The sequence below is a fragment of the Aptenodytes patagonicus genome, chromosome 3, assembly GCF_965638725.1.
Source record: "Aptenodytes patagonicus chromosome 3, bAptPat1.pri.cur, whole genome shotgun sequence".
Classification (NCBI taxonomy): domain Eukaryota; kingdom Metazoa; phylum Chordata; class Aves; order Sphenisciformes; family Spheniscidae; genus Aptenodytes; species Aptenodytes patagonicus.
In genome coordinates this window covers 91,166,955-91,193,319 of record NC_134951.1, presented here as the reverse complement: position 1 = coordinate 91,193,319, position 26,365 = coordinate 91,166,955, and the positions used below count along the sequence as shown (strand labels likewise).

General features: G+C 45.3%; 1 protein-coding gene across 6 annotated transcripts; it reads right to left on the bottom strand.

The window, feature by feature from the left end:
* Window positions 1-1,961: 1,961 nt before the first annotated feature.
* On the bottom strand, window positions 1,962-10,668 carry ZBTB18 (zinc finger and BTB domain containing 18). 6 transcript variants are annotated; one of them, XM_076334217.1, is made up of 3 exons: window positions 9,510-9,572; window positions 7,906-7,989; window positions 1,962-5,818 (listed from the first exon to the last, which is right to left on the bottom strand). In XM_076334217.1, the coding sequence occupies exons 2-3, from the start codon at window positions 7,916-7,918 to the stop codon at window positions 4,236-4,238; spliced, it is 1,596 nt and encodes a 531-aa protein (XP_076190332.1). In that variant the 5' UTR covers window positions 7,919-7,989; window positions 9,510-9,572; the 3' UTR covers window positions 1,962-4,235. The 6 variants fall into 6 exon arrangements, with proteins under 6 accessions (XP_076190332.1, XP_076190333.1, XP_076190335.1 ...); XM_076334218.1 differs by lacking the exon at window positions 9,510-9,572 and adding an exon at window positions 8,488-8,503; XM_076334220.1 differs by lacking the exons at window positions 7,906-7,989; window positions 9,510-9,572 and adding an exon at window positions 10,650-10,668.
* Window positions 10,669-26,365: the final 15,697 nt, after the last annotated feature.

Below are 26,365 nucleotides of genomic sequence, written 5' to 3'. Positions count from 1 at the left end.
TAGGCTTCCAACAAGGCAATGCCAGTTTTGAAGGGATATGCTGGTTTCACTTAGGCTCAGCAGAAGTATATGGGATTGTTTGGTATTCGCTTTTACCCTAACGCAGGAGAGCAGGAAAAGCAATGAGGATCCCTTCCCTTCCTTGGCCAGAAAGTTTCCTTCTAAACTCCTACCCAGTTCTTCTTCAAATTGCACCTAAAACACGCAGAGGTCTCAGTGAGTAGACGGTCTGTAGAATGCTATACCTGATTCAAAAGTCTCTGTTACACCAAACCCCTAAACTTGAGTTTAGAGAAATCATTCGTAATTAAAGAGTATTAATCTGTCACAGGCAGTGGTTAAAAAAATAGCCGAATGGTATATTTAGCATGTTCCCTGTGAGTCTTGGGCTGGAAGTACTCACAGTTAGAAAGTGATGACTATCACCGGTCAGAGAAAGTCTTCTGAAACTGTGAAGTTTAGAGCATACAGTTTCCATTCCCGCAATTTGCCTTCGACCATCATGGCAACATGAATGGTGAGGATTTTGTTACCACATATCCTCAAGCCAAATAAATTGTTCTCTCATGCTTCATTACCTAGGGACTGTACTAAAAAAGAAAAAAAAAAGAAAAAAAAAAGAAAAAAAGTTACAGCTATTTAGATATGTCAGTACATAAACCTTATGGAGAGAAGCAACGCACCCGAGTACGTTTCATCTTTTCATTGAAGAAACACTTTGATAGCCACGAGCAAGTGTGTGCTGCACATGTATAGACCATCTAGATAAACCCCAAAAGTATAAAGGATATTTTGAATTATTTTGTCATTAATGGCTAAGTTATGTTTTCTGTTACCCTTCTGAAGAAGGGCTCCTTCTAAGCCTAGCTTCATTTGGGAATCCTTGAAAATCTTAATGTTGGAGAACAAATGGTGAATCTGCCTAGAGCCACATCCAACGCTCATCAGCTGCACGGATTTCAGAACTGCAATATTAGCCGTTTTTCAGTCTCGACGATACTTTAAACCGTCTTAACTACAGATAATATTCTATCATATGAAAGCCTACAGAAAAGGTCTGCTGCTAGAAAAAGAGACATCTATGCGGCTGAAGACGCTAACATCGACAAAAGGAAATGTTTTCAAAATATCTGTAATAACGCAAAAAAACCCCAACCCCAAACGCAGCAAATGATGATTGAAAATTGTTATAAAGAATAAAACGGTGAAAAAGATCATTTTGGCTAAGTGCAAACTACCGCAGATGTAGGAAGAGGAGCAGAATAGCGTTAGGCACCGAGATTCACTTGGTCAAGGCACAACTTCAGCTGTACCTAGGCAGATGACAAATGTAATGAAATGCTTAAATTAAGATTATTTTTTTCCCCCTTCGAGTTGGCCCTGCTGTCTCTGTTCCAGACTTCTAATTTAGCTCTACTTTCGTATTCCCACCGGGCTCTGCAGTGCTGGTCTCGTTCCTAGGATGGAGCGGCCTCAAACAAGAATTCTGGGTATATCCTGCAACAAGCACCTAAACCAGGTCTTTTTCAAAGGTTTCGCTAAGCTGCGTTTTATTTTTTTTAAAGAAACGTTTAGTCCGTAAGAGAAATCCCCGAACGGATTTAGGATTATTTTAATTTTCCTCTGTAGTCCAGACAGTTTTGATGTATTACTGGTATTTTGGACATTTTGACTGCCTGCTGCAACGTTGACGGCCAGTCAGTACCTGGCCAGCGCTTCAGATTAAGTTGTTGCCTTCTGCTCTAATGTCCTGGTAGAGACTGAATACAAAAGAGTGAGCCCGAGAGAGCTCCTCGGGGTGAAATTAAGCCCAGAAAAGGAATTGTGTGTCTGCATAGGTATTTGCATGGTAGCAAAATTTCTGGAATTTAATAGATTGCTTCTGCAAGTCTTTGAGGAAGAAAAAAATAGTAATAATAAAAATCCCTCTACAGAATGATCGAGAGCTACACACACAGAAATGCTTTCAAAACACAAGCATTTAATTTTTTTTAAATGTTAAGTGAGATGTAAATATGTACGTTAGCAACAAAGTGCTCAAAAGCATACTGAAAACATATTCCATACACAGTTAGCAATAGAAGTCTGTACAAAAGTAATAAAGTTACACATTATAAAAAATACTCCGTAACTATAATTTAAAAGAGGGAAAAAAGACAAGGGAATTGATTTCTCAGTTCATATAATTTATTGCAGTTAGCACACAGTTTAAAAATTCACCAACACACCAATAGTACAAAACTAAACAGCATTATAAGTTATTCCCCCCTCAGGAAAATAAAACATACTATGATTGTCAAAGCTAGATGTCAGTCTAAGTTTTAGAACAAAAGAAGAATGTGAAACTAAGGAAAGGAAAAAAGCAATCACTCACGAGGACCACAAAAAAATCCAAGAGAAAGTCCATTTTCCTCAGACACTGATTGTCTTCTCTAACTTAAGAAAAGAATGTAGTTTTAAAACCTAGAAACTATTCAAGTAACTAAAGATAACGCTCCAAGGCCATTTTCACAGCTTTTTTTTTTTTGTTTTAAATGCCATTACAGCCAAATTAACACACATTTGACCAAATATTTCCAAAACAGTCCAGCAATACACAATGGAGTTTTCCATTCAGTATCTTAAGCACAAAAATAGGCTATGTTTACAGTAGTTAAGGCGATCAAATTTTAAACAAAAGCAGAGGAAAAAAAAAAAAGGGGAAAAAAAAAAAGGAAAAAACAGCAAACGTTTTCCATGCTACTCCCATAGACCTTATTTGTAAGTGCAAGACAGGAAAACAAACACTGTGCAAAATGCTTTTGACCTGCGTGCTGGTCATTAAAACCACACGTCAGGCTGCAGTCTCTGCTGCTTGGATACACATAGTCCTTCCCCTGCCCTCCCCCGGCCCCCCTGTCACTCAGGCCTTCCCAGGCCTTTCAGCCCGGGGCTTTTTCTTCTTCTTCTTTTTTTTTTTTTTCTTTTTTTTTTTCAGTCCACAGCCTCTTTTCAACGGGGGGGAAAAAAAAGAACGACCTATTGTGGTGGAGTGGTGCAGCAGGAATCCTACAAATGCTCATCTGGGGAAATGGACGCACCTCAGTTGGAGCTGGCGTGGGGTCTGTGCAATTAGAAGGGGTCTGGGGTTAGTAAATGCACACCGCACATGCAAATCTCGAAGCCTGGTTGTAAACATTCTTTTTTTTTTTTTTTTTTCCTTGTTAACGTAGCTAGATCGGCGACTCGTAGCTTAAGTTCTTCTCAACTTAAAGACAGTGGGAAAGTAAATTTAAATTAGATAAAATAAAAACAGTGCATTTCTCTTCTTCGTAACACCGGCATTTTCAACGGTGTCGGGTTTTTTTCCTAAGGAAATTAAATAATTTTCAACTCACTCGTTAAAGTTATACAATGCAAACAAAGACAAAAATATACTGAAAATCATGCATTTCTGTAGCGTTAATATTTACTTTTCAAGACTCAACTAAGAGCATCAACACAACCTGCCAAGTTCTTTGATACCTCCCCCCGGCCCATGTAATCAATTACAGTATACAATAACAGTAATTCACATTTTTTAAACACACAGTTCATCACTGCTGAAGCTGCAATATCCTTTTTCATCCCAAGCAAACCTTCACGTAAGACAGAGTCCCAGTGATCCCAGTGTACTCTCAGGGTTTTTGTTTTATGTTTTTGTGTTGGTTTTTTTTTCCAGTGGGAACTGTCAGAAATCCAGAAGTTGCCATAATAAGTTTTAAGTCAACCGCTTGTTTAAAAATAGATAATCCAGCATTTCAGAAATTTTCCATTTGGGTCTAAAAGCATTCAGGTTTCCAACAGCTAGAAAGGACTCATGCAATTATAGAAAGGTAAAGGAACTGACAAAATTGGGAGAGGATTTCTACATTCAGATTTTAAGAGGAAAAAGATCGAGAGCTTAAAAGAACGCAGTGTTTTGGGGAGAATAAAGCCACGTCCAAATTTTTTGAATTGGAGATTCCTTAGAAGTAAAGTATCCGCTGGCTTCTATTCCGAAAAAGGGGAAAAATACGCTCCGTAATTTGTTACTTTGTCGGATTACCTCTACAGTTCATTTTTATCGGAGTGCTAAATTAGTGAAATATTCATGCTGCCTTAAAGTGCAAAAACAAGCTAATAGCCAAACTTTCAGTTCAAGGAAACAAGATTGCTTTTAGACTGTACCACAACTATATAGATTTATATATATATTATTTATATATATAAAAATTTTATTTCCAAAGTTCTTGTGAGCTATCTTCTAAGGTCCAGTCTCTGACAGTAGGTAAGCTCAGTGCTTCGCTTTTGACAGACAATGAGTTCACCAACTCACAGTGAAACTTCCGAATGTGTCTGTAAAGGTCTCCGGACTGCGTGAACCTGCGTTCACACCACTTACAAGCATGAGGCTTTTCCCGCGTGTGAACCACTGCGTGGCGGCTCAGGTTGTGGGAGTACTGGAAGCTCTTCCCACACTGGGTGCAAGTGTAGGGCTTTTCACCTGAATGAGTCCTCTCATGACGTTTCAAGGTGTACATGCAAGAAAAAGTCTTACCACACAACGAGCAGGTCGGGACATTGACATCGGTAGCAGGCTTGCTGCGGATCCCGTCCTGCTCTCGAAAGTGCGTGCTTAAATGGATCTGCAGGATGTGGGGGCTAGGAAAGACCTTGTTGCAGAGAGGACACATGAAAATTTGGCCAGCGGGGCTAAGTATGTTTGACACGTAAGGGAGCAAGCTGCTGTCCATGTTTCCTTCCACCTGGACTCGCTCGTTCTCTGGAGTTATCATTTCATCATCGCTTGCCTTGTCCTCTCTATCTAGCTCCCTCAAGACCGAATCTTCCCTCATCGGAGCCAGGTGGGCCGGCTCGTACTGTACCCTGTTATTAGTGCTCACACTTTCTTTCACAGTGCTATGTTCCATATCATAGTCATTAGTGCCAACATCACTCTCATCACAGGAAGCCTCTTTCTCCACCTTCACCTGAACCAGGCTGCTTCTAAGCATGTCCTGCGAAGAGAAATAAGAACTGTTCAAATTTTCAACTCCTGAAAGGCTGGACTTGACAGACAGGTCCAGCACGCAGTCAACATCTGCCGAATCCCTCACGGAGGTGACAGACCTCTGGGACAAAGACTCTGTTGAGCTGCAGGGGCTGGCTACTGTTTTTCCAGCTGCTGCTGCGTGCGTCTCTGCCTCTCCGCCAGTCTGGGGAATGCCTGCTGAGTCTGAGGGCAATCTCATCCACATGTTCCCAGGCTCAGCCGCCAAGTCCCTTTTGCTAGGCAGGATGTTCAATTTTTCATCTTCTCCGTCGTCTTCATCGCTGGGCAAGTCTCCTGGCATGTGGCTGCTGCCGTCGGAGAGGCTCTCCACTTTGTCTGAACAACTTGAGGCGTCTTCCTCCTTTTTTGTACTGTCTGCCTCCGTGGTTGCTTTCTCTTTCAGCTTCTTTTTGCAGACTTTGACAATGTCATACATGTGGAGATAACTGGCAGCTGCTAGCACGTCTTCAATGGGCAAGTCTTTGAACTGGAGCTTTCCTTCGTACATGAATTCAAGCAGGAGAGCGAAAGCTGGGGCTGTAACAATGTCGCTGTTCAGATGAACAATGTCCCTTTTGTCCAGCTGGTCCTTGTAAAAGAGGTGGAAATACATGCTGCATGAAGCCAGTACAGCTCTGTGTGCTCGGAACTGGGCATCTCCTACCAGAACAGTGCAATCACAAAGAAAACCCTGATGTCTCTGCTCACTCAGACACTGTAGCAAATGTCTACTGTGGTCAGGAAACTCCATACTGTCTTCATAACCTATAAGCAACGAGATTTTTAAAAATTAAATGTAGGTCGGAATCACAGAACTTACGAATCCAAGTCACTCCACTCTAAAAACCTCATATTTATATTGCCAGAATTCTGGTACTGACACCATGCAAAGATTATTTAACACGCATGTACGATGGCAACTCTTTTCCCGATCAACCACTGAAGTTACAATTTCTTTTCAGTGGTAAATAAGCCGTTCTAATAAGCGCATAGGTACATCTGTAATTTTTTTTAATCTATCACTGCTGTTCATAAAATCTGTTCAACAGTTTTTTTTTTTAGGGAACTTCCTCCAGATTGCGTCCCTAGGAGAGCAGACCCCAAAAAAAAAAAAATTTTTTTTTTAACAGTAAGTTTGAGAGATCACAGAGGGGGAAGGAAAAAAAAAAATCAGATCGTCAACCTTCTTTTTAAAGTCAAATTGTAGTAAGAGGAGAGGTTCACGCATGAAGAAATGCTAATATACCCAAATCTGAAGGTCTAACATTCATAAAGTATAAAAATTATTTAAGGGTGTCAATTTATATCGACAGCAAAATCAAGGTTTTTAGAAATTTAGTTCGCGTGGTTTTCTTCTTGTAGTAAGTACAGTTTCAGGTTTTAAACCTTGTCCATACTGTACAATAGAACATGAACATTTTTTGCCAACATGCAGAATTTACAAAAGAAAACTATCAACCAAAACGCCAATGAGCACTGCTTCCCCTAAGCAGAAGGACAGAAATTTCCCTCCCCTCCCACACCAGCCAGAGTTTGCAGTACCAAACTTAAAAAAAAAAAAAAAGTCATTCAACGTGAGCGTGTGTGCATGTGTGCGTATTTAAAATCAGTATCCCGAGGACTGTTCTTACCCAAGTATTTTTCTATTCACCTTCCCTGATGATAAAGAAAAAACAAACTTCAAAGAAGTAGAGAAGTCAAAACTCTAATAGAAAGTAAAATCTCTTAAAAAGCTGTCTCAATCTATTCTTCTGTGATTGATAGCAATGTTCTCCCAAACCATCTAAGCAGAGCGTGGCTCTCTAGGCTGGCAGATATCATTGAAAAACCCTCATCCCTCGCAAACCAAGATGTACTAAAACTTACAACACAACCCCTAGTATATTCTGTAAAATACCATTGCTAGAGTAAAGCATGAAGATTTACAATACAATCACTTTAAGTGCCCCACAGCCAACATCAATCCTAATCCTTAAGAGGGCTAAAAATAAAGATTGGAGGGCAGCTCACAAGGTAGCTGTGATCAAATTAGGAGGCTGAAAGGACAGAGAGGGACGAAGAAGGAAGCTTATAAACATCTGATCCAGCTGACTGTGGCCATATGGCAGCTGCTGCCCAGATAAAGAGATTAAGAATAGAGGAGTGCGATTACAGCTGTCTGGCCAATTCAGGCAGCTCAAATCTACAAGTTCTAAATTAGTCGCAAATACAAAAACTCCTTCAAATAATTATTGTTATGCTGAAATAAAAGATTTCAAATGCTACATGCGAGAAAGAAAAGAGGAAACCAGTCAAGCCATTCTCCCGGCTACAAAAGTTTTTAAACACATAACTGATTTCTATCTTTCAGAAGCACTACAGCTGTATGCTACTACGGTTCTGAGCTGCTGGATATTTCACTGTGAAGTTCAATGAAAGACTTCCCCACAAACACATTTCAGCCAGAACGGTCCTTTTTTTAAAAAGCACACTTTTGTATATTTCACTAAAACCCCCATAAAGTCATTTAACAGATGCAATACAAGAACATAAAGCAGAACTCTCTTTAGGCTTGCCACTAAATCCATTGCAGTTTTGGTCTCAGAAATGAGGAATGAACTGGCTCTCTCCTTCTTCCAAACCAAGACATTCTCACAATATGCATTAAAGTTAATGCTAACAATGTGCCCAAGAACTGATACTCTCCAACTGCAGCCCAAGCCTTTTGACCAAGTCCACTTATCCATTTAATACTCCATTTCATATATTACCTCTAAACTTGGTTAGAAAAGTAATGTGATTTTTTTTCTGAAATTCAATAAACAACACACCAAAACAGAAATATGCTGTATCTAATCTATTGCTACTCCTACCTTTAGTACACATAAACCTGATTAAGTCCTTTCCTCTGAGTCTTGCTGGCTCCAGGTCTGTTAGATCGGTGGAAAAAAAGCAGACTAGGAGAGACAGATGCAAAGTGGAGATGATGTTAGAGAGGAATGAGATACCTTCTCCACACACAGATCTGCACACACTAACTCCCTGTCTGTGTGTTAGAATAAAAGGCTGAGGGATGGCAGGCTGTCAGCTGCTCTGACATCATGTTCAGATGGAAATGCTACCTCCAGCTGTGCTCCTTTTAATGCCATATGCTACTCCTCTACACTCCTGCCACCAGCTTTTTCTTAGGAGAACTTTTCTCTTCTGTTAGTATAAACAAAATACTTCAAAGTCTCTTTTTTTCAAACTTTCTAACAGGGAGGGAAAAAAAAAAAAGAAAATCCTAAACATATGGGGCTCTACTGTATTTGCAGCATAGCAACACTTCTGCCTTAAGTTGGAGGACCGCTTTATATACTGACAGCACACCCCAGCCACGGGGTTACCCGAGAAATCCATACCGATTCGGTTTTATTGAGCCCAGAGGTTCAGTTAAAAGAAGAAATTAACCGAACCTATTTACTCAACTCACAGCTCCCCGCTTCGCCGCCGGTCCTTTCAGTTTCAACGTGCAGACAGCCTAAGTGGTACCGAGCCCTCCAACTCCAGCCCATTTAAAGCGGCGAAGCAGTTAACCTGGCCGGGGCACTATTTCAAGCGTTCTGCTTTACTCATAAATCGCTTTTCCCCCGCGGGGGCTCGGGCCGTCATTTATTTGACTGCTGCGGCACCGGGACGCCGGCTCCCAGCCCCGCAGCCCCGCTCCCCGCCCCCGCCAGCCGCTCGGCCGGGAGGGGAGCGGGAGTCGGCGCGGCCGGGCGCCGTGCCCCTCGCACCGCCGGCGGGATCGGCCCCGCCGGCCTCCCCCCGGCCCCCCAGCCCCTCCGGCGACGCTCACGCCCCGCTCGCGTCTCCAAAGTAGGCTGTTCACCTGCCCGCTGCCGGGCGGGGGACGAGCCCGCCGCCCCCCGCGCCGGGCCGGGCCGGGCCGGGCCGGGCCGTGAGGGGAGGCGCGGCGCCGCGGGCCGGTGGGGAGGCGGCGGCGGCGCGCAGCAAGTTCCCGGCGGGCCCGGCCCCCCCATCCCCGCCGGGCGGCGGCAACTTTTCGCCGGGGCTGCCGCCCCCCGCCCCGACACCCCAGGCCGGGGCCGGCCGCCCCCCGCGGCGCGGGGGCCCGCTCCCGCCGGGCAGCGCCGCCCCCACACCCGCCCGGGGCCGGGGCCGGGGCCGGGGCCGGGGCCGGGGCCGGGGCCGGGCGCGCCGGCGGCCGCCCCGCGGGGAAGGAAGCAGCTGCCCGGCGCGCAGGAAAAGCCGCCCCCGGGTCACGGCGGCAACAAAAGAAAAGTAACCGGGAGCGGCGCCGGGGCGGCCGGTCCCGCCGCCCGGGGAGGGCTGCCCCCGCCCCCCGCCTCTCCGCCCGGCTGCGCCCACCCCCCGCCGGACCCGCCGCCAACTCCGCCCGCCCCGCGGGGCCGCACCGGCCCCGGCCCCGGCCCCGGCCCGGCCGGTGTGTGGGGATGGGGGCAGCGGGACTCACACTCCGCGACGGCCCGAAGTCCCCGCGCTCCCGCCGCCGCCGCCCGCCGGCTCCTCTTCGCTCACTTGCCGCTCCGGGATCGCGTCTCGCCCCCCTCCCGCCCTCCCCCCGCCCGCCGGCCGCCGCCCCCCCGGCCTCCCCCCTGCCGGCAGCTGAGGAGCGAGCGGGGCAGCCGGCGGAGCGAAGCGGGCCCCGCGCTCAGCGGCTCCCCATGGCACCGACGGCCGGAGACGGCGCGGAGCCCGGGGCCGGGCGGCCGGGCGCGGGGGAGGGGCGGGGGAGGGAGGGCGGGGGCGCCGGGCGCACGCAGCACGGGCGCACGCACGGCGGCGGCGGCGGCGGCGGCACAGCCGGGCCCGGGCTGCGGCAGACAGATGTTCGCCCCCTCCCCGCTCCCCACTTCGGACTCCGCTCCCTGACTGACAGCCCGGCCCGCCCGCGCCGCCGCCGCCGCCAACCGGCGCGGCGCCCCGCCGATGAGTGACGGGCCGCGGCGGGCGCTGAGTGGAGGAGGGCGGCCCGGGAAGGCCGGCGGCGCCGCCAATCGCGGCGCGCGGCGGGGCAGGGGGCGTGACCCGGCGAGGAGCAGAGGCGGAAGGGGGCGGGGCCCCGCCGAGCCGGGGAGGGGGCGGGGCCGAGGGTGGGGCGAGCGCGGAGGGGGCGGGGCCGGGGGCGGGGCCTTGCCCCTGAGGGCGCGCGCGGGCCGCGGCCTCGCGCCCGTGGCCGGGGGGGGGGGGGGTGGGGTGGCGTGGTGCATGGCGGGACGGCGGAGGGGTGACGGGGCGGCAGGTGCGGCCGAGGCCGGGGGTCGGCCCTGGCCGTGCCCGGGGGGCCGGGCCGGGCGGCCGTGCCCGGGGAGCGAGGCCGGCCGGCCGGCCGGCCGCCGCCGGCGTGTCCCTGCAGTCTTGTCTGGCCACGCGGGTGGTGGGGCCACCTGTGCCGGGCTAGGCCATACGTGGTGGGTTTGTGTGTAATGTGCCCAGCCTGGCCGGGGAGGCCACGGCAGCCACCGGTGCTGGCCAGGCCGGCGTGCCCGCCCTGAGGAAACCGCCCAGCCCCGTCCTCCCTCGCTTCGCAAGGAGTTCGCCCGCGGCCGCCGCCGGCCCGGTGCAGGCTGCCCGCCGCCTGGGCGTTACTCACCGCGCTACCTCAGGGCCGCTCAGGACGGAGAGTGTGATGTAAATTACTGGAACCGTGCAGCCATTAGGAGCCAAGAACATTACTAGCGTATAATTGCTGCGCTACTGTCTTGAGACCCAAGACCCATCACCTGCTCCTCCTAAGAAGAACAAGCGATCAACTGAGATAAGGAAACTTTCCGCAAAATTTGCTGAGGGAGCCATATCTAAGTGAAACACAAGTTGCTGATGCCCGATAACTTTGCAGAAGTTGATGACAAAAACATCTGGATTAACAGATAAGCTACAAGGATGCTGATGGATGCTGCTGCTGCAAGACCTACAAAAATACAGTTGCTTTGCTGTACCGCATAATGATTGGATAATTAGAAATACGCATTAGTAGGTAATTAGGTGATTCATATCATACCCTTGTATAAAACCACTAAAGAAAAATCGCAGGGGTGTGCCCAGTTTGGCTGGGGCACCTCATGCGCATGAATAAATACCTTTGTAATTCCGTAGTTTGTGTCCTAGCCTCTCTCCCCAGTCAGCGGCACGGGCCAGCTGTGAATTTGTAACAAGAGTGCGATGGAAGTATGCTTTGGCTCCTCTCCCTTTGAATGGGTTGCCCTGCCCTGGGCTAGCGTTTCCACCTCTAGCGTTGTGTCCTGGTTTGTAATCTTGGTGCTTCCCGCCGCGGCAGGGCAGGTTAGAAGGGGCAGTGCCAGCCAGTCGGTGGCGTCTGGGGTGTGCAGGTACCCAGGCCTGCCCGCTCCTGCGCAGCGGTGGGAAGGACGGTGCCTGAGGGGAAAAGGAGCTCTCCAGACCTCGTGGTGGTTCACAGGCAGATTGAGGTCAGCGGCTTTGGAGAATACCACAGCTTAACGGTGGGTTAGGATAGGGCAGTGGAGGCCGGGTTTGAAGAGCTAAGGTCTTCCTTAGGAAAAGACTAATCCAAGGAGTTGGATATTTCCCCATCTCCCCTTCAGTTTCAGGTGAACAGTTAACACAGGGAAGTATTTTGAAGAAAACAAGGCTCACCAACAGAGACTCAGAGTTTAAAGAAAAAGAACTCGGTTATGTATTAATAACCAAAATCGATTGATTAGATAGAAAAGCTGAAGGCACGTACTTGGTCTCTTTCAGTAATATGAAACTGTTATAAAGAAACATACCGAATTCTAGCTGTGCCTAATTTATTTGACAGCACTGGTATGTATATCACACAGCAGCCAGCATCTAGGTGTCCATATGCTTCAAGCACTACATACATATATATATAAAAAATTATATATATGGACAAAAGAAGACACTTTTCTTTCTATCCTTTGGTGAACTGATTGCTCATGCAGACCTGGTGTGGGATTTTTTAATTGTTAACCTCATAATGTCTCAGTCCATCTTAGATGCTGTTACAATTCCATATCGAAGGGTTTTTTTTTCCCTTGGCATCATGTTCCATATTCCATTATACCTGGAACTCGATGGGGTTTTGTCCTTGTCTTCAAGATACGGCAGCTAAGATGCTGACTCTTCATGTTTCCTGATTGTCTCCTCAGTGCTAATAATCACTTCATCTGAGAAAAATCAGTACTCTATTCCCTGCTGCCTGTCATTTCTTGAACATCTTTCCTGTAACTACTAAGCTGCTTTTTCTTTCAATAGCAAAAATAAATGTTGAAAGTATTTTAATAGGAAATACTGTTGAAAAGAGTTCTAAAGTTTTTTTTAACCTGAAACATAGAAATAACTTACGCAGTTATACATATTTGAACTGTCAGTGAATGTGCCTGAAATGATTACATTAACTATGTTGTCCTAGATCTGTAAACTGCATCCTGCCTCATGCTTCCTAGTATAAGCCATCTCGCCAACTGCTCGGGGTCGGTTAGTAAGACCTCAGTTTATGAATACTTACTTTTACAAGTGCAGCTTTACTGAGGGAGGCAGTTTAGTGATTCTCATGATACAAAACTCTGGGAAAATGAGACTGCTTAATGTGAAAAAATTCAAAGAATTTATTTGCTAAAGAGGACATTTAGCAAATGGACTTTCTCAGGTCCTTACAGGCTTTTACAGGACCTGGAATTTAAAAATAATCTTAAAATAAAATTTCGTGGGGCATTACCGTTTACACATTACATTATACATATACATTTATACATATACATTGTTCACTTATTCTTTCCTCCTCATACACATGAACTTACCTCCTTATGTTTTAAGACATACTGAGAAAAATCTTATTGCCCCTCACCTAGTATTTACAGTGCTGACTCCTGATTAACTCAGGTTGTATTTTCTTTTCCATTCTACCATTTGACTGTGTGACCTTGGGCAAACCACTTTGTCCTTTTGGCTCTTCAGACTCGTTCGCCCTCGGGGCTACAGGTTATTTCTTACTACAGTTATATTTAGGAGAATATCTGCAATTACCGTTTACACAGCTATTATAATAAAACAATTTTTTACTATTTCTAAATAGGAGATGGAGTGAAACAGAAAAAAAGTGAGTGTAGGTAACACTTTGAGATTAAAAATCTTTTTGGCAGTGAGTCAAACTTCACTGATTTAAACCTGGAACCGTTGACATTTGCCTGCGATTTTTTTTTATGTGAAAGGAACTCTGATTTTTTTAAAGAGTACTTAGAGAGGTTTAAAGACTTAGCATTATTTTAAATATAGAAACAAGATGATAGAAAAGTGAATTAAGAAAAAAAATCCCACACAGGGAAAACTCACAAATACCCTGTAGTCCAGTTGATCCTCTTAGAAAAAATAATATAAGACGGGCGTTCCATCGGAAGGGACGGTGAAGCCTTGTTGTAAAGGGACATAAACATCTGGCAATACACCTGGTCTCTACACATATTTATAAATCACCTCAGGCATCCCAAGGTACCGTAGAGAATACAGACGAAAATTGAACTAAGAACATTCATAAGCCAAAGAAAATAAAAATGGTCTCGATTTAGGGTGGAAAGAATGAGTCTCATTTACGGCACAAACACAGTTTGGAAAGGCATGATGCAATTTTGCACTTCTTGCACCTTTGCACCTGCTGACTTTCATTTATATCCTCCAGGCAACAAGCAAGCCTGAAGGCCTTTGGCTCATAACCAGTGCTGACGTTGCAACGTGGTGCTACAGGAGCGCCTGCAGCTCTAGTAGAGCCTCCCCGCTCGCCTCTGCTCTGGGAATGTCGAGGTTTCCTGGCGTCTCTTCTAAAACGGTTTGTGTGGTGAATCTCCCAGTATTGTTTGCTGCTGCTCAAGATTGATTAATACGTAGTGAGCTGCTTTGCAGATGCCAGCTTTGCCTGCAAGCCTCAAAATGGCTTTGTTGCATTTGTTTCTGGAGCTCGAGTGGTGTTCTATGCTCTTGGAAACTCTTCGTGAGGACAGCCCAGCAGAAGAGCCTGAGCTGACAAAGGTCAGAGGTGCCTGTACGATATTCCGGTCCAGAGCCATAGATTTAGATGTTAACACAGCTATACCGTGGAACCAGCTGCAAATTTGGCCCTTAATACTTCTTATACCTGCTATAACACAATTTTCTACATTTTCTTCAAATCGTAGAGCAGTGCTGTGCTAATTACCATACATGCCACCCATTTTCTTCTCCATGGAAAAAAAGAAATCGACAGTGAAAACTGCTCATCTGTAGTCAAATATCCTGGGTTTATGCTCTACAGGTTATTTTGGACCAGATACCAGCACCCATAAGCATTACTACTGTTCTCATTGATAGGACAATGGAAAGCAGGTACCCCCTTGGTAAATTAAAACTCTCCCAGAATGCTATGACTAATAGGACTGGAGGGACAGCAGCAAATATCTCCAAGGTTGTGTATCCCAGAGAAGTGAAAATTAGGACTTGTGATCATGGCACTCTTGATTTTTTTTTTTAATTTTTGATACTTTTTTTTTAATGGTAGTGAAACTTACTTAATGGCAGTCTGGTTTTCAGAAAAATTAAAAGTTAAATAGTTTCTGGAGCTGCCATCACACTTGAGGTTCAGCTGATGTCACCATGGAACTGAGTTTTCTCTCCGGGGAACCAGTGTTGGGTAAGTGCCAAGATAATATAATACAGCCTTTGCATGAATTGGCTAAATGTGCATCTTATTGTGCCAAGAGTCTGACTGGATCAGTAATTCTTATCAGCCCTAGCTCTGCTGGGTAAGCCACCAGGCTGTGCTCAGCTAAGAGCTTTACTTAGCATGTGGGGCAAAAATTTCTCTCTCCTCTCAAATACTATCACGTAAAGGAGAAGGAGCACCATGCACCGAGGTTTATCTCCGAGGTGGCTGCTAGCGTTCACGCTGCAAGCTGAGGACAGGCGCCACTGATACACTTTCTCTAGGTCCAGCTGTCCTTTTCTGGAGCATAGATTTCTCTAGCTTTAAGCTACAGCTTCTGCTTCACACAGGGAAAATTACCGAGATCAGTGACTTCTTTGTTATGTCCCAAAACAATTTCAAGGCTCTGCGTAAAAATTTGATAGTAAAGAATGGAATTGGCCTCGTGGGTGGAGATGTGAACTGGAATTCATTTGGATTTGTTTGTTCAGTATTAATGACATGCACACCATCACTGGAACCAGAATAGAAATGTTTTCTCTCCAAAGACGGCTTGTTTTGGATACAAAGGAATTGGCTTCACATTTCTAGCCTAGGAACACCTGGCTGCTGGAGTCCAGGCTCCCACAACACTGGCCAGCCACGAACAGATGCTTAGTCCAGGACAGACATTCGCCATGTGCCACCGCATGCTTGAGAGAACACACAAGCCCAAACATATATAACAAATGCAAAACCTAGCGTTCAAATAGACAAGAAACACAAATCACGATGCACCGAAAGGAGGGGAGCGGGAGTGGTTGTTAATTTGTGCCCCGGGCCCCTGCAGCGGCAGAGAGGTACTGGGTGGGATTGCTCAGAAGGTATCTAGATGTCTTCCTTCCACAAAACCTTCTGCGGTTCCTGCTGGGGTTGCATAGGTGCGACGGGGTATTGTAGTCGGAGTAATTCTGAGAAAGCTTAAAGGTGTGAAGCCTTTTCAACTAGTGTGGTGGCCAACACCAAGGTCTGTAGGATTGCCTTGTTCAGAAGTTAATAAATAAAATGCCAACTTAGTTTTACCAAACCATTTGCTTGATTTGTCTCTCTTTATACGCTGTGTGTGGGTGTACGCATCCATGTACATTTGGGGGGTGCCCCTTCTACAAGGACATGCTGCAGAAACAAAATATGTAATAGCCGCTACACTATTATTTCACTATATTTAAAGCAGACCTGAAAAATACAATATTTAACCAAAACCCAATTAAATTGTCTTATGCTTTTTCTGTAATTTCTTTCCTATCATTACAGATTACAAAGACATTTATGCCTAAACAGAAGCTGTCTTCTTCCAATCAGCCTGCTCTTTCTGCTCAGTTCATTCACTAAATCATTTAATCACCCAAGGCCATATGTTACAATCTTGTGTAAAACGGGTGGAAGAGAAAAAAAAAAATGCAAAAATCTCTGCACAGGAGTGGGTGTCAGCATCCAGCATAGCTCCCACTAGGAAGCACAAAATATAACATGTTATCACCAGTGAATGTGACTACGAAAATAAACCGAGACAGACAAAAGAAAAAGACAAGGCATTGCAAAGGTGAAGGAGATGGTCCTCTAATCTCAATTCTGGGTGGAAGAGTTACGGACTAAATGTTACGTGTTAGTCCACGTGCTCATATTCTCAATATTCTGCCATTAATATAGTTGCTGTGCTGCTGTAATTAGCTTGAAAGCGCATTAACTCATGCTTACGGTCCCGTTTTTTACACTGCATGAATAAGACCCTGTCCCCGACTTGGTTCCCTCTTGGCTCTTCTTTTTCTCTCTCTCCATGTACTGGCGCACATTTTGTCCCAGGTATTTCTGTGCGGAGTCATATGCTTTTACCACTCGGCTTCAGCTGCTGTTCCCTGTCACGATTACTTCGCATGGTTCTCTCTTGGCACGTTTGCTGGGTGACAGACCCTTGGGAAACACATGGCTCGGAGCAAATCATGGGGTGTGTGCTCCCGTCAGGGAACGAGGAGGCTTGAGGGAAGTTAGAGGTGGAAAATCTATTATTTTTAAAGCAAGGGGACTTTCCAGTTTTATGAAAGGACCCGTAATCCACCCTTTCTTCATACCTTCAGGAAGCTGTTGTGTGTTTTCTTGCCAGTGAGCTTGTGACAGTGCTGCAGTTGGAGATGGGAGAGCAGCTGACCAAGGGGTCTCCACCACCGAGAAGCCACTGCTGCTCTCTGCTCACAGAGGCTCCCAAGACAGGGGCATAACACTACAGACTGCAAAAAAATCCCTCCTCTAAAACTGCACATGCCGGTTTATCCTAAGACTATGAAAGCATAAAAGATTATATTTTCATTTGCATGGTTTGCTGGTTTTTATTTGGCAGCTACAATAACAACAGGCTACAGTGAGCCCATAAAACAAAGTGAGAACAGCAGCTCATTTTTGTGGCAGAATGTAATGGCTATGGCTAAAGGGCTTACATAATTCATCTTAAACCCTTATGCCTCTATTTACTGATGTTTAAATGAAAATTAAACTCTTAGAGCCATAAGGAGGCTTCTGGTATCTGAAACAGGATTTTGATACCGATATTTTTATCCGACACTACCAGCTGAAAGCTCCCGTCCGTGGCGCTGGGAGGGGAGAGGGGAAGCATTTTGCTGGGAAGCACCGCGGCTGGGCAGGGCTGGGTCTCCCCTCCCCTGCCTGCTGCTCAGGGTAGCACCAAAGCCCTTGGAGAACCATAAATGGTAGTAGAGGGGTTGACTGGCCGTACCTGGGAGTCTGAACTGAGAGGTTGCAACCGTAAGCTGTGTTTCCGTGATGGGAGGATGGTCACTGAGGTGACCGGCAGGAGAGCATTTACCACTTTGGCAAACTGAGAAGGTGAGGTAAAGCTGAGGCATCTGGTTTCCTCAAAGGCAGCTTATGGCAAGAACAGCATCTCTGTGATTACTCTTCCTAATATACAAGAAGACAAAAGATTCAGCTAACCACACTGTTAGGGCAGAGAAGGGATTTTTATTTCCCAGAGGCTTTTAGAAGGTTATTTTGTTTGTTTCTCAGATTTTTCTGTGATGTATCATTTCCCCCCCCCTCTCTATTCTCCAGAAGATAGAGCAGACTCAGGAAGTGAATTGCTGCTTAGGGAAGTGTCCTGCCTCCAAGCTGACTTATATAGTAGGACATATGGCATAAGTTATATTTGGACAGATGTGAACAAGTAGTCAGTGGATTTGATAAGATTCTTTATTTAAACTAACTTGCACAGTGTCACTGTTCTACCATCTTTCTCTCCTTCCTCAATCTGATCTTTTGCTGGTTTTAAGTATTTTAAATATACATTACGTCTAACTAGTCTGTAAAGCTTTAAATGCATTTAAGAGCATTCAGTCATGACAACAATATCTGGTTTTCTCCACAGTATGATTGGCAAATATCTGCTTTTGGTGGTAAAGCAGGCACAGATGATAAATTGTATGAGTTGCAAACCCCAAGTGATTACCAGTTTGAGACAGCCAAGCTCAATGTGAGTCATTTTCATTAATTTGTTTAATTTGGCCCCTGATACTTCTATTTCATTGGTGTGGAGTTGAGGCACAAAGTAGTTCTGTACCTCCCACGGGTAACATAGAAATAAATAAATTAAAAAAAAAAATAGGATCGAATGAATTTCAAGAGATCACTCGTTCATCTCCCTGCCTGGATCCCTGTCAGGATCATCTGTATCTGGGCTGTTTCTGACAAACACTGGTCTGTCCTGTTCTCGGAAGTCTCCGGTGAAGGAGACTCCACCGTCCACCCAGGCAATCCTTCCCAGTGCTCCATTAGCCTTTCCAGAGATAAGTTTTTCCCGGTGTCTTCTTGCAAGTATTGTTGTAAGAAGCTTGTTACTTCTTGTTCTACCCAGAGTGGCCATGCAGAAGAGTTTGTTTCTTCCATACCCTAATAGCTTGTGTACTGGAGGTCAGCCATCATACCTCGTCCAGCCTTGTCTTCTTTAGATTAAACAGCCCTACATGTTCCTTGTAGGTCATGTTTTTCACGTTTTGTTTCATTGTTTTCATCTTCTAGTTGGTCTACAACCTTCTTGGCCATGCCCTGGCTGTGGATCCTGCTCTTACACAGTCTATTATTCCTACCGAAGCAGAGAATTTTGCTTTCATCCTATCTGCCATGCGCCCAGCTTTTTCGGGCCATTTTCCAATCTGCTAGAACCATTTTGAATTATAATCTTTCCTCCGGTGTGCTTGCAGCTCATTCCAAGCTGGTGTCATCTGCAAATTTAAGAGTTGTACTTTTAATCTGTTTATCTGTATCGTTAATGAAAAAATTGAGTTGTATGAAAGCTACCTGGAGATCTGGACTCAATACAGCCCTTCAGTTTGGCAGGGCATCTTTGGTAATGATCCCTTGTGTACGGCTTTTCAGCCAGTCCTGCAACCACTGGTTAGTTTTGACTTAACCACGTTCCCTGGTTCAGTCACAAGAGCACCCGGTGGGGCAAGGTAAACAGCCTGGCTGAAGGCAAGACATAGTGTTGGTTACCTCCCCCCTTCTCTCAAGGCCTCTTAAGGTGTCTCAGAGAGGAACTGGATTTGTTTAACATGCTTCATTCATGATAAATCAGTGTGGACCGTTGCACATCTTGTTGTCTTCTACGTGGTTTTAAAATGTTTAATTATTTGTTCCTGTATTTTTCTGAGAAATGAAGTTTGATAACTGCCCCATAATTCTCTTCATCCTCTTTCAAGGATAACCCCCAACTTGTGCCCCATGAGTTCTGAAAAATAACTGCTACGGATCACACAGTTGCTTCAGCCAGCCCTTTGATATCCAAATAAGGATTGGATAAGTACAATACAGATTATGAAATAATGAGCACCCTATCAATGGCTTAAAAGAGACTGTTTGGCGGTGCAAAGGAGGGGTCGCGGTGCAGCCTTTCATCGCAGCACACCACTTTCTCACCAGCCTCAACGGAGCCCACTCCTTCACGTTAGCTCCTAAACCACAACTCCGCAAAATTAAACTTTTCTAGCATGTTATAACTCTCAAAAGATAGCGTGGGTGAAAAAATACGTTCCTCAAGGCTTCAAAATAGATGTAAGTGGATATTTGGCATAAAGCTAACAAAAAGAAAAGCCATGGAAATGTATTAACTGCCACAAAGATGGGTTTTAACTGCCAGTGGCAGTTCAGCATACAGGTCGATAACTTGGCCTAATGCTCGCCTTTTTGGTACAGACATGTGCTGCATAAGCGTATGTGCCATTTTCATTTCCAGCCCCACTTTTTAATGGTTAAAAGCTAATTAAAACATACAGTGGCATTTTGAATCAATATAGCGTATGGACTGCTGCAAATTCTCTCATCAGGCGTGTTGCCCTCAGGAAGCAACATTAAGTTCAACAGCAAAATAGGGCTGCGAGCTCATTAATCATCATGCTCAGAGACAGTCTGGGTGGCAGTGGCAGCAGCTCCATGTGTTTCTGGTGGTGAAGATTGGATACAATGGTTAGATATGTGAAGTGTTGCACAAACATTAACTATTACAGCCAACTGTCATTGCAATTGGCATTTATCATCTCAGCTCTTCAGATTAAAAAGCAGAGGCGGACCGTGAGGTGGATTTTTTTTCACGTGGTAAATAGGTGTCAGGCTGCTGTAAGAACTCGGCACCCTGGCCTCCTAACTCTGAATTCCCCTTATTTCCCTGTAACAAAGAAATAAAACCCCCAAAACAACACCCCTCACTTACCTGGGAATGTGTGGGGAAGAAAAAAATGTAAAAGAGGGAGAAAAAGATAAGGGATGGAGGTGAAAGAAGAGCTGAGGAGAAAGAAAAGCAGAACGGGAGTCAGAGATAAGGCGAAGATTAGAAGAAATTAGCAGTAAAGGGAAGGGAATTGGTTTATGTATATAAACATAGTCTTCAGTGCCTATGAAAGAATTCAAGAGCATCTTGTGAGCTCTCTGCTTTGGTAAAAGGAGCTCACTGAAACCAAAAAGATAGGCCTTTGCAGCCCCTATCCCACTTCTCCCCAGTCAAATCAACCTTAGTGAGATGGGGCTCACCAGAATAAAGCAGACAAGACTCCTCACAGACTCTTCTGTCCTAATCTTGCTGGTTACCCAATTTAGCATGGTGCCCTCTGAAGCAAAGGTTCACAGACTGTCTTTCGTGCTAAAACCTGCTAAGCCGTGGCACTTTTGCTGTCCTTGCTGCGGCCAAGAGCCCTTCTTACCTTTTGTGTGGACTCTGATGAGCAATGTCCAAGACGTACAGCTGCCACTTGTAGTGTAACCCTGCGATTGGTTTGTACCTGATTTTCCTGGGACGAAGAGCAGAAAGAAAACCTGAATGCTGGCGCTTAGCTTTGTACAGGATTCAGATGCACGAGTTCCAATACAGACTCTTTTTATTGGGACTTTGTGTTTAGAAGAATTCAAATTTTCCTTGCCATCGTCTTTGTTAAGCTTTAGAGCTTTTAGCTGTGCATGTACGCTATAGAAGAAGCTGGAGTCACCTCCTGACCGAGTCTGTATGAACAGAGGGTGAACAGTCAAGTTGGGGTTATGGTATTGCCCTTTGTCTTCCTCCTGCACTTGCTTCCTCCAGTCCATCTGACCACTCTTCGGTCCTGCGAGGAGAGCTCTTCGAGGTGCGTGCTGGCTCTCACTGCGTGAGCTCGCCTGTACACGTAGCTTCTTCTGGGGGCACGGTGGTGTGATTGTGGACCCATCTTCATAAAATCTGGAGAGAGCATGCAGAAGCATTAGTGATTGATGAGGACTGAAAAAGTGCTAGGGAAGAGAGAAGCTTCCAAAGAAAACAAAGTGCTATAGGAGCGCAGGCTGCATATGTGTGACACTGCTGCTGTCTCACAGGGTAAGGTTGGAACTCCCCTCTGGTTGTCCAGGAGGAAATATCTGCATAATCTCCACCGTGGTACAACGTCTACTCACCAGCTGCCAGTATCATATCGTCTGTGTACTCCTTCATCCCTGTCCCACATAGATCCATCGGTCCTGCTTTCCCGCACAGCGGAGTTGATTTTTATGCCAGGCAGCGAGTTTCATACCTTCTACTTTCACCTCTGGAGCCATACAGCTTCTAAGAGCCCCTGCCAGGTTTCTCCTCCTTTTGGTGCTAGGGCCCTTGCTTTTGTTCTCTTTTTTTAAGCAATTTTTGAACAGAAGATGGAAGAAAGATCTAGGGGGAGATGTAGGTGCAGAACTAGGAGAGGGGGATGCCTGTAGGACCTAGCGTGGTGAATCAAAGGCATCTTTCCTCAGAGTCTTTCAACAGGTTATTTGGCTGTGTGCTGGGGCCAGGTACGACCTGAAGGCAGCTGCTCAAAGAGGTCTGTCCTGCAACGGGGAGGCTTCAATATTAACCCTCAATTAAACCGAGCCAGTGCTCACAGGGCCTTCCAGGCAGAAGAAGAAAATAAGACAGCGTAACATAAGAGGGCACAGGAGAAGGATTTTGCTCTGTAATGGCAAATTACCCACTCAAAAATAACATAAAGAAGGGAGGAAAAAATTAACGAATAAAGTCTGCACATTATTTTAAATCACAGAAGTGTCAAAAATGGTAATGCCTATATCAAGGCTGCCCTAATGTAGCTTTAATTTGCATGCCATTGGCATTGATTTGATGTGAATATTTACTCTCCTATTCAATTAAGAAAATCCATAACTGCCACCATATTTTAATGTTAATGTATTTTTACACAGCTCTCTGTTTACCTTATTTTCTCTTCTATAACATTAACACTTTTTTTTTGTTAAAAAATGTGTGAAAGATTAATTTGTAGAATGACGGGATATGTGGGTGTGTAGCACAGGCCAGATGGAAGGGGTGTAACATGACAGTTTTCTTCTGTGGCTTCGTTTTGTTTTTATTGTTGCAAGCGAGCAAAGTATAACTAAAATTATCATTTCTTCTCCGGGCAAAAAGAACTAAGTGGCAAGTTCCTCTTTTACTCCCTGTGGCTCTCCGTGCTCACCATGCAGCTGCAACCCTGTTCAGCATAGCTGACACGGTGATAAACATTTGTCTAAAACTTCAGCTTACGTATTTGAAGACCACTGTTACTTAAAGAAGGGAATTTGTGCGCGGGGCTCCATAATTCTGTATTGTGGAATAGATCTGAATGCGGATTTATTAATAAACAGGAGCAATTTGGGGAGACTTACTAGTCTTCTCTTGGCTGATAAGGGTACGTAAGGGTGAAAACAGCCACTAATGCTGAAAAAAGAAAGAAAAAGGAAAAAATCTATCCAAGACAAAGCCTTTTTAATCTACAAAGCTATCCATTCAAGAAAGCTTTTTAATTGTTGAAAGAGGGCTGTTCCAAGGCCAAATTCTAATTTACACATAAGTATTGTAGGAGTTTGGTATAGTAAATGTCCTTATTGAAGAATAAAGCAATTAGCACAGTAACTCGCTGTCATCTGGCACGTAAAGGCATTCCAAGAAAAAGTTAAGTGTTGAGGAAAGGAGAGAAATTCAGGACAGCATGTGGGAGAGGAATATGGAGGCTCCTTTTTATGCCACTCAGGAGAAAAGGAGGGGAGAGAAAACCCACTGCAAACTTAATCTGTTCCCTTACCTCATCACAAATTGACCCAAGTTTCTTCCCTTCTTTTAAGGGAAGGGGGAAAAAACCCCTAAGTTCTTACTTAGAGGCTAAAATCCTGAAACCATGATACCATAAGCAATAGCTGTACATTTTGCAATCTCATACACTAATGCTTATTCTGTGTTGTGAATGTGCCCGTGGGCCTGTGACCATGCACACACTTCATGAGCTTCATCTGATCCTCGAGTCTTCTGTGTCAGTGCTACCCACTCCCCTGTATATGGGAAGTCATCCCATATAAATGGTTACCCTTTTCTACACAATACCTCCACATACATTTCTTGGCTATGTTTTAATGCCCTGCAAGCATACCTGCTGCAACACCTGGGATCTTTGAACAGGCACACGGGACTTTCTTCTGTCTACAGAAACACACACACACGAAAATGCTGTTAAAAGTTTGCACATCAGGAGGCGTTTTTACTTGCCATTTCAACCACTTTCCGTATGGGTGCATGTATATGTGTACCAGCAGAAGTGTCTATTTTACGCCATTCTCTTGACTGAAAAAAAGAGGATTTGCTCAAGTTTTCAAACACACAAATTGTTTTGGTTTAACGCTCAGCACAACAGGTTTCAATCCAGAGACGAAACTTCTGAAAAGCCAAAAATAATGGAAACAGAACATTATAATTCAAATAATTACTTTAGCAATAACTTAATTTGATTTTCTACTGTTCGAGTAATAAAATAGAGCTAGAAAGTTGTATTAAATCCTCCCATCCCTGTCAATCCATCCTACTGCAGATGGAGGATTATTCCATTTTGAGTGTTTTGCCCAGTCTAGGTTGCTGGGTCTTTGCTGGGTGGTTTCTTAAGTGAAAATAACAAGGTTTTTACCAGTTTCTCTGGGAAAACACTGCTTTCTGTTAGTGTCATGGCATTAGTCTGGGGCTTGCTGAGTCAAGAATCCCTTCTCCTTTTTCTCTTGCCCATATATTTTTCAAACATTAGCAGGTTTATGCCCTAAATTTAGTTGACACAGAGCAGTTTTCCACTTTTCTCTTTACTATTTCCTTCAAAATTAGGCCTTCCAAACCTGTGAGCAGTTGTAGATTCTTCTCTGGTTTATCAACACTTTCATGTTTAGCCCCAGCTACATACCGACAGTTACTGGAGGGTACTCCAGAGGCACCGGCAGTTTATCTGGTCTGTCTTGGGCTTGGTGTTTTACTGGGGATGTTTTGCTCGTATGTCACATTGTGAACTCATATCTAGCACTGAGGAAGTGATGCAACTATGAGAAACGAGGAGAACACTTCCAGTGCACTTGGGTGAATGCGAGAGTAGACCGCAGTTGTTAGCATTGCACATCATCCTTTTGCATAAAGCCACTTGAAGGGTGGGTTTGTAGAATGTGCGGAGGCTTTTGGGTGCCGTCTTCACAGCTCCTTCCCAGAACTAAGGGGGCGCAGTGCAAGGGCATCTAGTGCTGTAGTCACCAGACCCCCACCAGGCACGCAAGATTTGCCCCAGTGTGGTTTATATGGCCGCATGTGCCAGCCCTGTGCCTAGTGAGCCCAGTCCCTGCCTGGGTAGGTTTCGTTTTCTAATCCAGTGAGAAACTATTGAAGAAGTGAGCTTAGCGAATGCCATTAGAGAGGGGCAAGTGAAGCCCTCATGTTGGAGGTGGGGAGAAAACTAGGTAATGAGAACAGGTGCCAACTCATTACGCTTGCACTTCCGCTACAAATACACCATGCTGCTTTGGGTGAGTGTCGGGAGCTAGCTAGCATTATTTTAGTCCACACAGCAATGAGCAGTAGCAAGACTAACTATCAGAAAGCAAGGGCTGCCCAGGTAGCTGTGTGCATCCTGGCTCCCAGGAGGGTGCTGGAGCTGCTTCCTCCATGCCCAGCAGCTTCCACCCACTCCTGGGGATATGGCGGGTGTCAGATGAGGAGATAACCAAGCAGGAACAAACCTTGTCAGCGGGCAGGAAGGTATGTTTGCCTGGGGACACCCTTTGCAAATCAAACTTGGTAAAGCAAGCAAAAAAGAAAAATGAACAAAAGCTTCCTCAGCCCAGGCGGGTCGACGTCATTCCTGAGTCCAGGCAGGGAGCTGAGCTGCCCCACAGACGTGCTTCCCCCATCTCCGCAGTTGCCTTCACTATGCCCTGCCTCTCCTTTCCTTCAAAGAAGGAGGAAAGCTGGAGTTCGCTCCCTGCTTAATAAAGCCATCTTATGCCATGTTATGCAGTGAATGCTCTGCAGGGACACCTTATTCTTTCAGCAGCACTTGGCTGGTTTGGGGTAATATTTCTTCTCCCCTTCCACCACACACCCCCAGCACCCACTTCTTTGGAGATACTATAGTTTGGTTCCTATATAAAGGGGAGTGGGAGATAGCTGGTGGGCCACGGGTTTAAAAACTGGTCCTTGTCAATACTATTTATGTCACTCATTGGTTGCATATTTGTCTGTCTTGATATGGATAAGTAGTTTTTAGTTTCCCACTAGTAATACCAAGAAAAAGGACCTTCTTTTTCCTTCTTAAAAAATCCTAAGAAAACTCAAATTTTCATTGTTAAAAGCTCATTGCCAGTACCTTTTTTTTTTTAAAAAAAAAACCAACTAAAACTGAGAAATGTCTCTTCAGAGCTGTTAAGACAGTCACAGTAAGGCTTTGAGGATGAACAGGTACAAGTGGGCTTCAGAAAAAAAAGGTATGCATTTCATCACTGTAAAAAAATAAACTCTGCCAAAAAATCATAGTACTGGGGGAAAGCAAGCAGACTGTCAAGCTGCATAACCTTGTCCACTGCCATCTTCATACCTGATGTACAGGATTCAAATCAGTACTGAAAATATTGATTACATACCACATTTTCTCTCCAGTTTTCAGAAACTAGTTTGTTTTTTTTTTTCCTTTTTGTCCTGTATGTTTACCACACTGCCACAGGGCTGTACTTGCTCCATAGGTGCAGCTGAGAATGCAGAGGGGTGGCTGCATGCCAGCCTGCTCTAAGTCCTGGGGATCTTGGAAGTGGGCAGATGCCCGGTCATCGCA

Bases quoted from the DNA above. Each gene is read 5' to 3' on its own strand.
- ZBTB18 (XM_076334215.1), bottom strand. From the start codon at position 8,586: ATGGGCTGGAGTTGGAGGGCTCGGTACCACTTAGGCTGTCTGCACGTT. The intron at 5,819-8,504 runs GTGAGTTGAGTA...CGTTGCTTATAG, and splicing joins CGGCGGCGAAGCGGGGAGCT to GTTATGAAGACAGTATGGAG.